General features: G+C 39.2%; 1 protein-coding gene across 7 annotated transcripts in view; it reads right to left on the bottom strand.

Annotated features, from left to right (window-relative positions):
- Nucleotides 1-18,391, bottom strand: part of CERKL (ceramide kinase like) — a 61,472-nt gene extending 43,081 nt beyond the window's left edge. For 5 of the 7 annotated variants that reach the window (XR_010306411.1, XM_064161736.1, XM_064161751.1 and 2 more), the window contains exon 1: nucleotides 18,084-18,391. Coding sequence is in view for 6 of the 7 variants with exons in the window: in XM_064161736.1 (XP_064017806.1) it covers nucleotides 18,084-18,339 (256 nt within the window). In the remaining variant the exon portion in view is untranslated. Of the gene's footprint in view, nucleotides 1-748; nucleotides 823-18,083 lie in introns of those variants that run through there. The other 2 variants (XM_064161747.1, XM_064161777.1) reach the window with 2 other exon arrangements.
- Between the last annotated feature and the right edge of the window lie 242 nt (nucleotides 18,392-18,633).

Raw genomic sequence — 18,633 nt, 5'->3', positions numbered from 1 at the left:
CTGTGCATTTACACTTCCAGGTGCTAAGTCCCCAAAGATGACAACAAGCACAGATCAGCAAAAGTCAGCAAGATTTGGAAAAGATGAGTAACAGTTTCTCTTAGTTTTTAAGACCTCTATTTACAGCTTAACAACTAAAAAAAATGTTAAGTCTCAGAAGAAAACTCCACTTTACAAACCCAAAAAGACACATTAAGTTAGTTTCACTGGACAGAAAGCTGCAAATTATTGGCAGGATTAAATTCACTATTCACTACTCCAGCATTATTCACTCTTCCGTCTTACAGAAGTCATCTTATTTTCAACTACTATCTCTAAAAATAAGATTATTATGAAGAATAATTGATATATTAAAATAAACTACCCTGAACCAATCTGCAATTCAGGGTGCAAGTTTTAATTTGATCTCAGAAAAAATCTGCAATTCAAAGGCTAAGTTTTAATTTGATCTCAAAAGAAAAGCCAAGAATTTTCCAGTGCAAATCCCAGAGTATGGGTTTAAGGCTTATAATAGGTAACAGAAAATTCATTCTTTTACTTCTCTGTTCAGTAACTTAGTAACTCTCACAAATAATTTTTAAAATATGTGATAAACACAACATCATAAAACTAACTTAGGCAGTCTTGTGCAAGTTTCAATATATTCTACAAAAAGTGAAGTGGGTTTTTTTTTCATTCTTTGCTCAGGATATTTCTTGACAATTTTACTATGATCATGACATAGCTAAAGACATAAAACTGCAGCTACCTTTCATCCTCTCTTGTCTCTCTCCTTGTTTCAAATGGCTCTTCCCTCCAAGATCCTTGAGCAGCTGATTCAAATTTCTGTTCCCCACCATGTTTTTTAAAGTGTCATCCTATTTCTTCCTCACCAATCTGAGAGGGCTGTTGCAGATACATGTCCCTATGCCAAGCATCCTATCGTTACAGCAACTGCAGAAGGAGCAGCTTCACGAGTCATTTGGGGTAGTCCCAAATTGAACCATGCACAAGGACTTAAAATGTGGTTAAGTTTCACTACATCTTTAAAAGATGGCAAAAGGCAAAATTCTGACAAAAATGCAGGAGTGATGCTCCCAGTATTCTGGGTCTCAACTATGCCCAGCAGGACATGAACAAGGACCAGGTCCTTATTGTAGTGAGGCTTCTCAGGCATCCACCCACCATGCTTTATTAGCGCCTTGCTCCATTTCTGCTTTAGAACAGTGAAGTACCTTGCTTGTTACAGACTTAACAGCAGAACTTCATCAGAGAACATACCAAAAGCTATAAGGCAGATGCAAAAGAAGAATAATCTCAGAAAGGTCATCTTGGCTCATGCAGCACTCAATGAAGAATCCAAGAAAGAAGAGAAATAAGGAAATGTACACCGACTTTTTACCTTGGGACACTCTGAAAAGAAGCCAAATAACTTCTGGAATAGATGTCTCCACGGAAGAGTTTGATTAAAGCTTAGAACAAGGACTAATGCTGTTCCAGGCATGAAGCTTCACTGAAAGGGTTTCCTTTTCATACTCCAACAAAGAATTTAGGGGAGATGATGAAATGAAAAATTACACTCCTAACAAGAAGACCTACAGAACAACCCTGCTAGCTGAAAGGAAGCATGGCAGACAGTGACTTAGAACCTGAAGTACTTGAGAAGATACATGCAGCACAGACTTTGCTTTTTAATAGTTACCATTAACATCACACAAAGAAAGAAGTCACAATCTAAATTCACTATAGAAAGCTCTGCATTTTACATTAAAAACACAGTCTAACGTTGTAATGTGATTGGAAAAGTAGCAGCAAACACTTTAGGTGCCTGAAACTTTGGGGCTTCTCACGTAGTAAACAAAAGGAGTTATGTAACAACCATCAATGACAATTCTGTAAAACCTCTGCAAACGCAAACATTGGATTAAATGATTAGTCTTACTCTGATCAACAATACAACCATCATATAATGGAATGTGTTTAAAGAGAGGTCTCTGAAATAAACCAGGAGACTGGGCTTACATGATGTAATACAATGGGCTAGCAGAACTGAAAGGCACTGAAGAATACCCAAAAAGGAAACACAAGCTCAAATGTTGTGTTCTTTTGAAAAAACATCACACATACACACACACTGATGTGTACCTAATAATTTATGTCATAATCCAGAACATTACTTCTGCCATTTCAGAAAACAAGGGGATGTGGGGAATCCAATAGCCTCTTATGGCCACACAACACCACTGATTTTGATTAACTATGAGTTAATAATTAGTTCTACTTGGACTCATACTGGTGTGAGACTTGCTTCAGCCTCTAGTGCAGACTTACAAACCATCCATACTGTTAAATGTCACTGCTAAATACTCAGGAAATTCAGCATGCCTCCCATAAATGAATTCTGGTCTTTTCTGGAAACAATTTTCAAGCAAACATTTTCTTCATGAAAAGTTTGAATGAACAGACCCCATTCTAAACACAGGACCATTTCCCTCCATAACCTATTGTTAATTCATGTATGTTAGAAATTCATGCTTTTAAGTATTGAAGCATAGCTATCAGCTGCTAGATAAATTCATCCATGGGCTCCTCATTGATAAACAGCTACACATTTGGCTTTATCCTCATTGATCTTTGATCTATTTTTAAGAAGCTTTCTTCATAAACTCAACCATCCTTCGTATGACTCTATCTGCACCTTCTACACTAGCCCAAGTGCCTTCTGACAAGCATAAAACCCTTCCCTCAGCCCAATACTCTTCAGCGAGGTTGCCACAGAGGAATAGAAAGAACATAACTACATCACTTTGCCTGCAGGGATGAATGAATCCTATTTTGTTCTTGTACACCACACTTGTTACAGACTTAAAAGCAATGAAAAAAACTGACAGAACTTTATGGGTTTTATAATATGAACAGTTCTGCTAAGAGGAAAAACCCATGCATATTTCTCTAACTTGTAAAATACTTTGGCACACCAAAAACAGTCTTTATGCTGTCTATATACAAAAATTACTTGGAGTACAACAGAAAATTTAAAGTATACTTAGTCAGTATCTCAGTATTCAAATCAGCCCTTCACATAAAGAGAAAGCTCACAAAATGTAATACTCCAGAAGTTCTTTGGTAACATAGCTATCATTATTATATGGAATTCACTACATTTGCAATTATGCATAATCCTGTGACCAAGGAAATTACATTCTCAGACTTTCATCAGTTTTAAATTTTGGGTTGTAGCTTACCACGATGATAAAGCTCCCACAGAAGATTTGATATCGATATGATGTGACACAGCTGATTCAAACCTTAATTTCACTCACAGTAAGAAATCACAGGATTAAGTAACACTGTGCAGTCTTTTAGAAAAGTTTATTGCTTCCAGATGGATGCAAGTTTCCTTTCAGCACTGATTGTATCTTCTGTACACAGGGTGCCAATGTCACTATACATACAGACAAAAGCAGTTATAAAGATAAATTATTAAAATATTGACATAAACAGGTTCATACAGTACTGCCTCTCTCCACAAAGTAAGGGCAGCTACATCAGTGATGTGTGCATCTCAGGCGCTCAATAGAAAAACATGTGCATCTTTTGCAGAAATTACAGCCCATATAGGAACAAGCACACATTTACAAGGTATCCATAAAATGACTTCTAATTCAAACTGCTTGCTCTTTGCCCCATGTTGTGTAGTGCCATGTGTTTCACTGCATGGTGCATACTACCAAGATGTCCACCTGTGCCCTTGTATCTGCGTAGTAAGCTAAGTATATGCTTACTTCATTTAGCCCCAGAATTGTTGAATACATACTGAAATATGCTTACATTGAAATCAAATTATAATTGTAAATAATAAATGCCTATAAGCCAATTTCAATTTCAAACCATGTACATAAAGACCTTGATAAAGTGTATCAACAGCTCTATAAAATGTTTTCCAGAAAAAAGTAATGCTAGAGAATATTTGATCAGACTACAAGAAAATTATGCATAAGGCTGTTTTGGAAATCAAAATATACTCCAAAATTATGAGGCAAAGTCAGTACTTTGGGTTACTTTAATATTTTATATTGCTACACAGGTCAGGAATTATATGTATAAATGGTAATGAGTCATTTAAAACACATTATGTGAAATTTTAATGAGACTCTCAAAAATCAGATCTCCATCTTGGTTTTCATTTGTGTAATGACCAGTGCATAAAGTAGAATAAGTCAATGCATTTTAAAGAACAGGCAGAATCCATTAAATGCTTTGTGAATAAAATTTCAGCATTAAGTACTACAAAATTAAAAATTAGCTATCAACATAAGTAACTCACTTTTACATCAAATTACATTAGTATACTGACTTACTACAGAAACCTGCTTCATTTTCTGGCAGGCATATTAATTGCTTCAGAACAGAGGCCTAGCAAAAATGAAAACAACACCACCAAAAAACCCACCTCAAAATTTTCCATGATGTATGCTTTGCATCCTCGCACACACCAACAGCTTCAAACAAGCAACCTCCTATTTATTTTAAGCAAATTCCTTGACATCTTTCTTTTGCTCCTCTTAATTCCAACATGGGAACTGTAGCCGCGCAGCATATTTACATATCCATTCCTAATAACAGTCCACTCCTAATCCTAGTAGTAAGAAGTACTAAAATCAAACAGAAAGACCATTCATCAACACATCAAAACCCCAATTTCAGATGAGTTTTCACTGTGGGAGAAACACATCAGATGACAGATACTCAGTTCAAGCCTCTCAGAATACACACCAATTTTTACTCCCCCAAACTTTTAAATGCTAGCATCACATCAAATGGACACATATGTACAGGCATTACCACTATGAGGAGGAAGTAAATACTTGTAGATCCTAAGAATCCTACTCATAGCATAACAATCTTGCATATGGCTGCAGGATCAGAGAGCAATTCACATGCAAAGCACCCATACGGCAACTAACAAATAGATGCATCTTCAGACTCCCCAAACAGGTATGTGCATTATTGTTATTATTCTATCTAAAATTCCCTCTATCACCATATTAAATTTGCCTTGCTCATTTTAAAGTAAACATGAGAAATCTTCTGAAAGAGACTTATGGAAAGACCATCTGTTAAGTGTACTGAGGCTGCACTTTTTCCTACTCCTGATGTTGATGAAGCTACTCTTCTGAAATGATTTGTATTGTTCTCAGATACATATCCTGTGCAAGTTTAGCTATTGTATTTGGAGTCTAACTTCTCTTCTCCAAAAGAAGAAAACCAAGACCATGATGAATTATAAACACACACACAAACAATGTTTTCAAGCCACTCGTGGCTAAAAATACAGGTTTCCTATACAGTCCTTGTATAAGAAATTACAGTATAGTAATTTTAAATGAAATTTGGTATAATTTAACTCTTGCTATTTAGACAAAGAATATACATTCTTTAAACTACATTGATCAATTGATAAAAATATATGCTTTGCAAATGGAAGGCTAGACAAAGCAAAGAGAAAATTCTACCAAGAGAATTTGCTTAGTAGTGCAAATACAGAGGGTTACAGACTAGTCCCTGTGTGTGCTTTTACCTAAAATATCCTTCAATAGACTTTAACCTGTTTCTGGTATATAAGACCAGCAATATCAGGTTAGAGTAAAAGTCCATATGTCCCAGTATCTTATGTCAAATCATTGCCAGAAACAGGTGATAACAAAAGAAGGAATAAAGCAAGCATTTATTCTGTTTTCCACTAATACTTTTCCACTCCCCACTTGTTTTCATTTGGAGTGCCCCAAACTGACTGCAGTTTCTACATATTTAACAACACTCAAATGAGGCTTTCTATCTCCACAAAACATTTTAATATTAACAATATCCTTTGACAGTAAGTTTTGCAGTTTGGCTACCTGCTGCATCATTATCCCTTTTGCCTGTTTTTTCTTAGCCTTATTAGGTGCATTGTATTTCCTACCAAAGAATCACAGAACATTAGAGGTCAGAAGAGATTTCAAAAGGTCACCCAGTCCAGCTCCCTAGCAGAGCAGGATCACCTAGAGTAGGTCACATGGGAATGTTTCCAGGCAGGCTTTGAATGTCTCAAGACAAAGAGACTCCACAGCCTCTCTGGGCAGCCTGCTCCAGTGTTCTCTCACATTCACAGTGAATCATAGAATAGAATCAGTATCAACCAGGTTGGAAGAGACGTCCAAGATCATCCAGTCCAACCTAGCACCCAGCCCTATCCAGTCAACTAGACCATGGCACATGGAACTTCCAGTTTGCACCTATTGCCCCTTCTCATATTACTGAGCATTACTGAGAAGAGCTTGGCTTCATCCTCCCAACACTTACCTATAAACATTAAGGAGGTCACCCCTCAGTCTCCTCCAAGCTAAAGAGACCCAGCTTCCTCAGCCCTTCCTCACAATGCAAATGTTCTACTCCTTTAATCATCTTTGTGGCTCTGCACTGGACTCTTTCAAGCAGTTCCCTGTCCCTGTTCCAGATAGGACTCACCAGGGCAGAGCAGAGGGGAAGGAGAACCACTCTCAGCATACTACACACACCCCTTTTAATACACCTCGGGATGCCACTGGCACATTGCTGGCTTATGGTCATCCCGTTGTTCACCAGGGTCCCCACGGCCTTTTCCCCAGGGCTGCTTTCCAACAGGTAAGTCCCCAGCCCATGGTACACAGGGTTGTTGTTTCCCAGATGCAAGACTCCACAGTTGTATTTCATTAAATTTCTCCCAGCCCAACTCTCCAGCCTGCCCAGGTCCTGCTGAATGGCAGGTACCTGCTGACAGTACACTCTGTGCCCTCATCCAGGTTGCTAATGAATATATTGAATAGTGCTGGTGCCAACCCCTAAGGGACTCCACTAGACACAGGCCTCCAAATAGACTGTCCCATTGACTACAATTCTCTGACTTCTTTCCTTCTGCCAGTTCACAGTCCACCTCATGACCCAATGGAGACCACACTTCCTCAATTTAGCTACAAGGATGTTGTGGGAGATGATGTCAAATGCTTTCCTGAGATCAAGATAAAATGCCATTGTCACCTACTCTCTCCAAGCCCCATCCCAACCGCTTCTCTTTCAGACCAAAAGGTACTGGCCTTGCCTGTCACTCTCATCTAGGAGCCATTCCTTATCTTTAATTATTTTCACACCCTGAACATTCTCCAGTCCCACACTGCCTTTGTTGATAACACCAAACCTGCACACAGTATTCAATATGTGGTTAAACAACCATTTTATAGAGCATACAAACATCTGGTTTAGCATCTACGTATGTTTTAATGACTCCTAACATAATAATCCTAACAACTGCTAAAGTGACAGGTGACATTTTCTACATAATAAACCTATGCTTACATACATTAGAATGGTCTAGCTACAGCTCCTGAACTTGATCCCAAGACAGCATTCAAATATGAGATCAATATATTACACTGTGCTTAGTCACATCAACTCTTGGATTCATTGTCCTATTGTCTCACCAAAGCTGTGAAATGGCCATATCTCTAAGGCTGTGCTGTAGGACATAACTGGCAATCTCAAAATGCTTTTCCACTTCTATTTTAATGGTCCCAAAACAAATTCAACACACTTAGTTTTCTTTTTTTGTCCCATGCCACTTGTTCCTTTTCATACTCCATACTGTTAATATACCAAAGGCACTATGAACTTTTCAGGAAACGTTCACTCCATGAATTAGACAAAAAACTCTCAAATATTAGAAACACAAAGAAAAATACTTAAGAACAGCTTTCTTTCTACTGTAAATTAATTTCATTAGCCTGCTCCTGCACACAAACTAATATATAAACTTGCAATTTTAAAAAGCAAGAGCTGTTTAAAGCAAGACAACCATACCCATATGAATTACATAGTAAATTCAGTACTGGATTTCTGTGTATGTGTGCATTCCCCACATGGTTTCCATACAACAAGTGAGACCTAGGGACAAAATTTCAAAAACACCACCTGCTTGTTTCCATCATATTTTAAATAATTAACTACCAAACCCAAACCCAAAACTACTAATATTTATCAGGTACTCTATTCTTCTACTATATATTGTTTTCAAAGCAACCACAGTTATTACTCCTCCTCCATCACAAAAAGGTCTGTGGAACAGAAAAGGATTTAAGGGACATTCTTAGTTTAATCACAGCCTTATTTAATGAGTGTGATGAAGGCTGAAGTCAAGTGACCAATAAATATTGCATTAAATATTCTTTTTCCTTGAACAAAAAATAATACCAATAGACATCTATGTATAACTTTCTCCTGATTACTGCAACATACCAATATGTTTAGGTTTACCCTGGAATGTGTCATTGCAGAATTCACTAAATGAAGCCACAAATCCTCTCAGAGTTTGATGTTGACATGAGTTACCACCATCTATAGCCATCTAGCAGTGCATTATTCACTGGTGCTATGATAATTTTGATCCCTAACTAATTACCTCACCCCCAGTTACACTACATAGATGTGACAGAGAAGGCCTTTGGGAAGTCCAAAATCATCCAAGTATGAAATCTTTCAGTACCTTCCTGACAGTGCTGCCTGATGAGTCTTCAAAAGGCCCTGCAACAAACAGGGTACCAGGGAGAGGACTTTGACAGGAGTAATCTTATTCTGAACCATCTTCAGAACAGTCAGACAAAGATGTGAGTTTTCACAGAGAAAGACAGCAAGTTATCTTGACATTTTTCCTATTTACTTTTAGCAATTTATTTACAAGAATTTTCACTTATGTTAGAATGTAACTATATTTTCCTATGATGTTATTTTAAAATGAGAATACTTACTCTATTTCTACTATACTAAAACAATACAGGAAAAATACAAATATTATTTCTAAACATCTGTCAAATAGGCGGTTTTAAGAGAATGATGAACATCTAAGTACTCAGAACAGAATCTGCAAAATAGCATTAGATTTTAGTCCTAAGTATTTATTGGGTTTGCCCTTAATTTCTATGTCAAATTTTGTTTTTCCAAGACTGTGTGCACTGTGTAAAGATCTGTTTCCAGGATACGTATAATTGTGCAGTACATAACATCTGTTGCTTTGCATTTTCTGAGCTCTGCAAAACATACTGCTCTATATTCACTTGAGTGTATGGACTGACAGAAGAGATATATTGTCACAGTTCAAATAAACTGACTACAGCAGCTACTTGGTACTGAAAAGCATTTAAGTAACTACCATCTTGCATAGCTTGAACAGACAAAAGCCAGGAAATTTAGAGTTCAGCATTGAGTTCTGTTCATAAGCTGACCATTTGTTTAAAACTGCAACTCACAGGCAAGAAACAGACACCTGCTAGATGAGAGAACTGTGAAGTAAATCAAGTTATTGTACAGTTTTTGCCAGAAGTTTAATATATTCCTATACCTGCAACTAAATAAGAAGCCAGGGTAGGAACAAAGGTGCAACAGATCTTAAACTTCAGCAGCAGAATTTTCTTTCATCAGCTCCCTTTCAGTAAGGCTACCATACATGGCCTTTTCCAACTTACAAAAGAAAAAATGCCTTTTTTTTTCCTGCAGAGCATCACCACAAACCAGTTTGATCATAAAATGTGAACTCCTACAAAAAGGTTTTCTATGCTTAGAGTGCACACACAGAAAATATCAATGTCTCCACCTCCTTACTGTAACTACACAAAAGCTACCCAGAGAGCATCTACTCATGAAAGACAGGGTATTCATCCAAGAGGAGTTTCCAACATATTAAGAACCCAATTCTATCTGCATTTTCAGGGTTATGACAGTTGCAGTGCCACATGAGCAACTGAATTTCAGTTGTGTTTGCATTTTTACTTATTAAGCTACACTCGAAGATGTGATCCTAAACTGGTATCACTGTACAAAAGCACTGTACTCCAACTAAAGTAGGAAGCATTCCTGAATAGCAAGAAGGAAGTTCCAAAACTTCTTCCCTAGTGAAATAGTTTCAGAAATACCATCTTTACACTTAATCTGCAAACATAACTATTTTTGAGAGCACCTAAACAGCTGAAAGATGGCATTTCTAGTCACTTATTTCAATTTAGCAGTTTAAACAAAAGTGAATCATTAAATGGTATTTTAAAAGGTTCATCTATTAATTTTACAGTTGCACTCAACTCTGTAGTACGCCAGAGAATGGTGAAACACAATTAACTCAAAAAATTGACAGTTAATATCCATGAGACAAGAATCAATTTAGAAAAGGATCTTAGTATAATGCAATTCTATAGCAGTCCCACAACTAAATGACTGAAAGGTCAAATTTTGAAAGGAAACAGCAGATACCACCACAAAACTAGCAGATGTTCCAAAAGGATCATCTGTACAAAAACATAAGCATATGTGAGAGAAATCCAACACTATCACAAAATCAGTTGGTGTCTAACATAATAGCAGTTCCTTATGGCAATATGGTAATACACGTATCAGATACTCAACACATTATGGTTTTTTGTCTGCACATACTGTTACAACATAAGTCATAAGAAACCAGGATCACTGATTTCCTTGGAAGGAAAACATTAGTTGCACAAGCCACTAATGTTGTTAAGGCACACAACTCAGTTTTTCAGGGTTTTGTTGTCAGATTTTTAGCCATTTAACTTTTTTCATATATTATCTAATGAGGATAACAATATTTTTACAGTACTATTTGCACTGAAGAAAAAACTTCCTTCTAAAGGCAGTGCATAATATAGCTGGATACACCTAAGTCAAACAATGAATAAAAATGAGTTCTTTCTGTGTGATACCTATTTGTTTGGGTTTTCAATAAATGCAACAGCTGTATTATTTACTTGCTGCTTTGTAACATGCAAAGTTTATAAATAAGGTATCTATGATGAAAGATTTTTTGTTTATATAACTTTTGTTTATTTTGACTCCAACACAAGCAGATGACAGACTTTCCTGCTTTATTTTTATTTTGGAGCTGTGAAATAAAGATAGAAATGCCTTAATGTGAGTGTGTGCTTTGCCAAGACACAAACCAAGAAAATGCAAAAGAACACATTATTTTGAATTCCAACTCATTTATTGTCATAAACAATTCCATAAAAAGTTATGGAAGCTCACTTAAATGGATTTGCCATAGTAGAAGGCCCCATTAGGCACCATGATCCCCACAATTATCGCACACAAGGTGCTACAGAACTACATCCTGCACACAGTCCAGGGAGAGAAACAGCTGCAGATAAAATGACAACCAAGGAAAGATTACAAAAGCATGTAGAATATGAAAAAAAAAAATTAAAAATGCTTAAGAAAAGGACTAATTAGAGACTGAGATACAATTCAAGAAAGATGTTGAGGTGCTGGAGCATGGCCAGAGAAGGGCAACAAAGCTGGTGAAGGGCCTGGAACACAAACCCTATGAGGAGAGGTTGAGGGAGCTGGGCCTGTTTAGCCTGGAGAAGAGGAGGCTCAGGGGTGATCTTACTACTGTCTACAACTACCTGAAGGGACATTGTAGCCAGGTGGGGGGTGGCCTCTTCTGCCAGGCAACCAGCAATAGAACAAGGGGACACAGTCTCAAGTGGTGCCGGGGTAGGTATAGGCTGGATGTTAGGAAGAAGTTCTTCCCAGAGAGAGTGATTGGCATTGGAATGGGCTGCCCAGGGAGGTGGGGGAGGCACCGTTCCTGAAGGTCTTCAAGAAAAGACTGGATGAGGCACTTAGTGCCATGGTCTAGTTGACTGGATAGGGCTGGGTGCTAGGTTGGACTGGATGATCTTGGAGGTCTCTTTCAACCTGGTTGATTCTATGATTCTATGATAAGGGATTTGACTGCATATTGGTTTTAATTTTTTAAAAAGAACATTCATTTACAGTGAGGAATGGACTCAGCCCTATAGCATGATCACAAACATGAAAATAGCACTAGCATGGATATCAAAGATAGGTTAGTATATCAACTCTTTTTAATGCACACTTTTGAATTCTTTCCATCATGGTACATAAGCAAGACCATCAATTTACTCGGGTACACTTTTGCACAGAAAACAGTCAAGAGTTGGCAATTCTTCTATGAACAGGAACATCATAGAAGACTGATGACATTTATTTTTTTAATGACATCTCTTTACCTCACCACCAAATTACATCGCCCCTGACTTTCCAGGGATTTCCCTACCCTGTATCACACGAACCTCATGTGCTATAACACCACCCTGCATATCTTCCCATCTGCTCAGTAACAGCTACAGTTTCCCCTCCATTCGCCAATATCCCTCTCCACAGTACCCACAAATCACTCCCACACCCATATGGCACTTCACCAAAACCCTTACACTCTCTTAATATATCAGCTCACTCCCACCACACTGTTCTTGATTGCTCCTTGATTCCAATCTTTTTTTTTTTTTTTGGCCTGCTCTGCAGCCAAAAAGCAGCATCAGCTACGTCTGGCTTGTTAGTAGTGTGCCAAATGCCTGGTGATGCATAACACAGTAAGCACCCAGCTAGTCACCATCCCTCACTCAACAAGCAGGCACAGGAGATAAATAAAGCAGACCATCACCTTATCTATACTAACGGTACATGGCAAGGACTAATTACTACATAGCGCAACAGCAGAAACAAAGAAAGAGAAAACAAAAAAAACAAACAATCACCTTTAGGCAAGTCTAAAACTTGTCATTTTATGGTCTACAACAACTTTAAGGTAACACAAACCACAACATTACCAATAGAAATAGTTTTGCATTTAAAAGACCATTTAAAAAGTGCTATTACTTTATATGAAAGCTATATAAGTCCTATTATTTCAGATTCATGTAGCATCTCAATCTAAGTCACTAACACTTGCATAACTTAACATGTACGTAAACCTAAACACAAACACAATTTCCAAGACCTAGCACAGAAGCTTATTTTCTGGAACAAAGATTTAGATATCTTTTGTACATACAAAAGCCACCGTTAGATGCCCAGGGTGTGTAAATCCTTTTTAACATAAGGAGGGAGGCTCATAAACATGCAAAATGCAGGGAAAACACCCAAAAGCATGAAATAATGTAAATCGTGCCACAAAAGCATAGCCATGGCCTGATCTGCTGAAAAAGGACAAAATACACGCAGAGAATTAAGGCATGTCTATAAGTCATCTGAAATAAAAACCAAATTTTAAGATGCCTTCAATGAGTACACCCCATTTCCTTATTTTTTTTTTTAAGAAGGAGTTGTAGATTAATAAACTTTTTTTCAGCTTCATGCAGCATTTATCTAAATGACATTAACTTTATGAACTTCCCTGAAAAGGTTTAGGAGCGTCTTACATGTTCCCCACAGGATTCTTTAAAACTGGGTGATTTCTCCCTTCCATTTACATCTTAAAGTCACACATTAACGTCACACATACACATCTGATTCTCAATTACACTTCATATTATTTTTATGTCTCTTTCTTAAAAATAGTTTTCAGTTCAGACAGTAAACCACTTGAAGAAAATTGTATTCTCTACATGTCAGAAGCAGAATCAAAAGCTTTGAAACTGACCAACGTGGAACTTCAGTAATTCACGTTTTGCAGCAGCCAGTTCCCATTTCCATTATTCCTGACTGACCGATAGACTGACAGATGTCTTACTTTAGAGATCCCAAACAGACTATTGGTATCTATTTCAGCCACATCTGTTCCTAAATAGCCTTGGCAGCAGGCCACTATGCACTCGGAATTAATTTTAAGTCCTTTAATGCTAACTCTTTCACTGTTAAAATACACCAGTTATTTTTTTCCTTATTGATGTATTTATATAGAACATTTATAATTTCATGTTTCAGATTAATATCACCAAGAACTACAGTATAAGAATAGTATACTTGAACACATTAATCTTTTCACTTCATTATGAAAATATGCATTCAATAATAAATTAACTTGCTTCATAGATCTTACTTTCTTAGCTTAGAATATTATCTTTAATTAACTGTATTAAAAATAGCAAGTTTTATGCAAGTCATTATTACTATCCAAATACTCAGTCCAGCCTACACACTGTCAGTCTGAAGGAACAACTTCATATACCCTTCAGTCAAGCACAAAACACACAAAACCACTTTTTCATAAGGATCAAAAGACTCTGGGCTTCATACACCAGTAAAACACTGAGCAAATGCCAGCTTTGTTCCATTTGCTACCTGACAGAAATCTGCTGAAAACCTGCAATTATTGTAAATTGGAAAATTCTGTGTCAATCTTGTAAAAGATGCTGAAGGTTATAAAGAAATATTAGGTTTGAACTTCTCATTCAACAGCAAAACAAGCCATAAGAAGAACAGCATAAAGAAGACTGAACTGACTCTAGTTCTACTGAAACTGTTCTAAAATACAAATGGTTCTCACATCCACTGCTGCTAATCATTTTATTAGCTTTTAAATTTTAGCCACGTCAAAACAAAAAATTCCACTCTGAGCATTCATCCTTAAATATAAGTAATTATTTTCTTCCATCATTCAGTCATCTTATCTTCTGGGAATATCTAAACACTACATGTAATATGAAAATATGTACTTAAGATATCTTTCTCTGCTATAGTTTTGAAGCAGCATCCAAAATGAGCAGCTCTACAGTCTGGAGCTAGATTATTAACGCAGAGAGAGAAGCCCTGTTTTTTTCTTATTTTCTGTCACTATATTTATAGCACAGGAAAGTCACATAGAATGAAGCTAAAGGAAAAAAAAAACCAAGTAACTAGTGCCTTGGAGCTTTACCTCTCATCACAACGCCCACTGCATTGTTAAAAGCGAGCAACCAGCTATGGGTCAGAGGGTATCTGGTGTCTGTGAAAAGAAAAGGCTCAGCCAAGTTGCACACCCAGGCTGTAAAACTGCAGTGCTTCAGAGAGGCTGGCCAAGCCATGTCTCACACTGCCCACATCCCCAGTTGACACATTCAGTCTCCTAGACCATGCACCCAGGTGCCTGTCCAGACCTTACTTGTGCCCGAAGCTTTATACAGAACATGCAAAATTGATAATAGGTCATTCTTATTTGAGAGGGGAGAAAAGGTTGTTGGGGAGCTTACTATAACATCTCGAGAGTGAACAACAAAGGAAGCCATCAAAAATCCTCAGAGAGCATAGGTGGCCAAAAACCTCTAGGAGACAGAAGCTGCAGAAATCAAAGAGAAAGCAAAGAAGGAAGTCTGCCTGATAATCACGCTGCCAAAAGCTCCACAGAAAGAGTGCAGTGAGGCAGAACTACACATACGTGCGTGTGACATGATCAAGCCCAAGCACAGCAGATGTTACCTGCTTGGGTACTTTAAGCTGAAGCTTTGAGTTCTATTTATAAACTGAAGGAGCTGAAGGTGCACAACCTATCACATGTATGAACATGTAATGGGAACTACAAAACTGCGGAACTTAATAAGACAGGAATACTTATGGGGAACTACTGAGGATGGGAGGCTAGGGAACAGGGAGAAAAAGTGACTACTTGTCAATTCTCTGACCTGATAGACTGAAATGACTGCCATAGATGAAAGGTCTTTTCCTACAATAGGAAGATTTACTATGTACAAGTCAAAGCAATTAGTATTTATCATCACTGGCAAAGTGCAAAGACCTGACCTAAGGGAAATTATATTACCAAGCTTTTGGTTTGGAGAAAGTACACTTAAACCAAATCCCAGCCACTGACCATCTCCTCTACGTACTGACAGCTTGGCCCAAGCATTGCACTACTGTATTTTTGTTACATGAATGAGACCATAACATAGCCAGCTCCTTCTAGCACCAGTACAGATCCCACACTTACAGCACCCTAGGGCAATTGCTCCTGAGATCCAAGAATGGGGGAGGAAAAAAAGCATTCAAGCTCCAAAATCTGTATTTGACCTCTAGAAGTGCAAAGACAGAAAACCATCCAGATCTACTGTATCTGAGATGGAAGGGAAATCAGACAAGACTTTTGCTGAATTCTTCACTGTGAGGGCAACAAGCCCTACTACACAGTGATACTTTCAGCATCTGTTCAGCATATCTGCAGTGACAGGCCCACATAGAGTCAAGATGGTCCAAAGAACAGGGTCATAAGCATTCTTCTGAATGCTGCGCAGGTAGGTTGTTGTATTCCCATCGCAACATAGCCAAAAGGATAGAAGAGTATCAGAAACAGCCTAATGGAGACTATCTCATTTACAAAGAGAGCCACAGATGACATTGTGATGACAAGTATACCAACAGAGGAAGAGAAAACCCTGTTATCTCCTGTCAAATGCAGGATATTTAATAATTTGGAAATCCTAAAGTAAAAACTTAAAGCCTACCACAGACTTCAGGAAAACTCCAGAACTGGGAAGACACCAGATTGCCTTTTCCACTGAAGTGAGTCAAGTAGGAGGACATTAAGAGCTTCTCAGAAACCCAAATATTCAGAAGCTCAGTGCTCCATTGTTGGAGACAAAGAAATGTTTGCATACATTTAATAAGCGTGCAGTAAAAGCCCAAATCCTGATGCAACTGACACTAATATGCCAGTGCTGTTTTCCGTAAGACTCATGAATTTCTGTCCTCTGCAATATGCCTGATTTTAAGCATTGTGTACTTCACTACCTTGCAGGAACTAAGACAAAAAAGCTCTGAATGTCTGCATTGACTAATCTAAGGATGAAAAGGTCTTACACGAAGTCACAACTTAAGGGGTAGATTTTTGCTTTGAAATGAAAAAAATATATATACAATAAATTTGCATTCCTGGAAGCATGGGGCAATAGAGACTGAAATTCATTCTTCCTGTCTGCACCTTAAAGTCCTTCATTAGTGACAATTAAAAGATGGTTGTGGACCCTAGTTCCTGATATATGGCAATTCAAACTACATTAGAGTCACCAGAACATAAAGTGGCCATCAAATTAGAGCATTGCACAAGGAACTAAATAATTAATACATCATAATTAATACATCACACCTTGGATCCCATAATCAGAGATCTGCAGTTAAGCCCAAAAGAGAGGAAGACAGGCTACAATATTATGTGACAGTAACACTAAGCACCCAGACTGGCTCTACAGGAGAAGAACTGCACACACATCAGTGCTGTTACCAGAACTCATCGGTCCTGCTGCAAAAGTAGGTATTCAAGTCCAAGCAAAACAATGCATTAACACATCACTCTCGAGCCGCTGCAGCACACAAGACTGCTTTGAGATGACTAATTATCATGGTATGTGGAAGAAACTCCTTTTCTCTGTATGGCTGGATCTTATGCGAAGCTTTAAGTTCTGTCCAAATTAATACTAAAACAGATGTGGTATTTTGGGCCTGCATAAGCTAACTATGCCATAGCAGAAGGCAACTATGCTGTTTGGAAACCCTGCAGTCTTGAACGCAACAGATTTCCTCCTCCATACAGGCACGGGGAGGTCACTGCAATAAACAAGCACTTTTAAGGGTGTGCATGCTGTTTTGAAAGTAAGTTTGTTCTCACAATTTCTAGGGAAAAAAAAGGGCAGGTTTAAGGAGCATCCCTTTATTTCTAAAGCTTTTCTGTGTTACTTGTTTCACTTGATCCAATCCTTTTCAGTAGCCCTTTCTCACAGGGTGTTGCTGTACCAGAAATGCACAGAGTAAGGACAACCTACAGAATCTTCCTCACAAAACTCTTGCACATCTCACAAAACCACACCCACTTAGATAGGTTTTGCTTTGTGTACCCACAAAAGAGAGCAAGTCGAGTAAAGCTGATGCAGCAGAAACAAAATCCAGTATCTTACTGCTCAGCTGGGGGCTAAGAAGCCCTGAAACCACCACCTCTTAACGTTTTGTCCTTATTGTATCACCCGCAAGAAGAAAAGGCTGTCTCCAGTAAGAACTATTCATTGCACTATGAACATTTTGTTTTCTTTTTATCACCAGAGAGAGTCACTTTGAGGCAAGAGGCATGTCTGACACTGCTGACTTTAACTAGTCTAACGTAGTTCCATTTGAAGGCAACTCTTCCTGCAGGGGCCTGAGGCACAACTCCCTTTCCCCGCTGCACCGTGGGAGACCAGGTCGCCTCAGCCCGGATCCCACCGCCCACTCCTAGGCTGAGCTCGGCCCCTGCGGTGGACACCCCCTGCCCCGCCCCGTCCCACCTGTGGGGCTCTCGGGCAGGATGGGGCTCCAGCGGAGCCGCCGGGCGCTCAGCACCACGTCGCAGCTCCTCTTGCTGATCTCGAAGATGCCCCTAAGGAATGGCTCTTCTCCCGCCTCGGCCGGCGAAGTTGCCGCTAGCGGGGCCACCCTCCGTTGCCTCTCCGCTACCACACCCTCCGAGCAGCGAGAGCGACCGGCACCAGTGGCCATCGCTTGCGAGCGCGGCTTTCCGCGGGGGGCGTCCGCCGGCCGCATTCTCGGGCCAGGCCCGCCTCTGCTTGCGAAGAACAGGGGCCGCGGCGCCTAGTATGGCGGAGCGACAGCGGCCCTCCGCCGCGTCCCCGCTGCTGCCAAGGCAGCGCCCGCTCCGCCCCGCGGGCGGGGCCGCCGCCGACCCGGGCGGGAGCACGTGCCCGGCCGCGAGCCGCGTCCTCTCAGCGGCGGGAGAGCGGCGGTCCGGCGGGAGTGCCTCAAGCTGCAGGGCGGGAGCCCTTCGCTGCCAGCGACAAGGCAGGACGCTGCCGGGAAGTGGGCCCGGTGCAGGCTAGC

The sequence above is a fragment of the Pogoniulus pusillus genome, chromosome 2, assembly GCF_015220805.1.
Source record: "Pogoniulus pusillus isolate bPogPus1 chromosome 2, bPogPus1.pri, whole genome shotgun sequence".
NCBI classification, from domain to species: domain Eukaryota; kingdom Metazoa; phylum Chordata; class Aves; order Piciformes; family Lybiidae; genus Pogoniulus; species Pogoniulus pusillus.
Note: the sequence above shows the minus strand (reverse complement) of the source record. Positions and strands in the feature narration are given on the sequence as shown.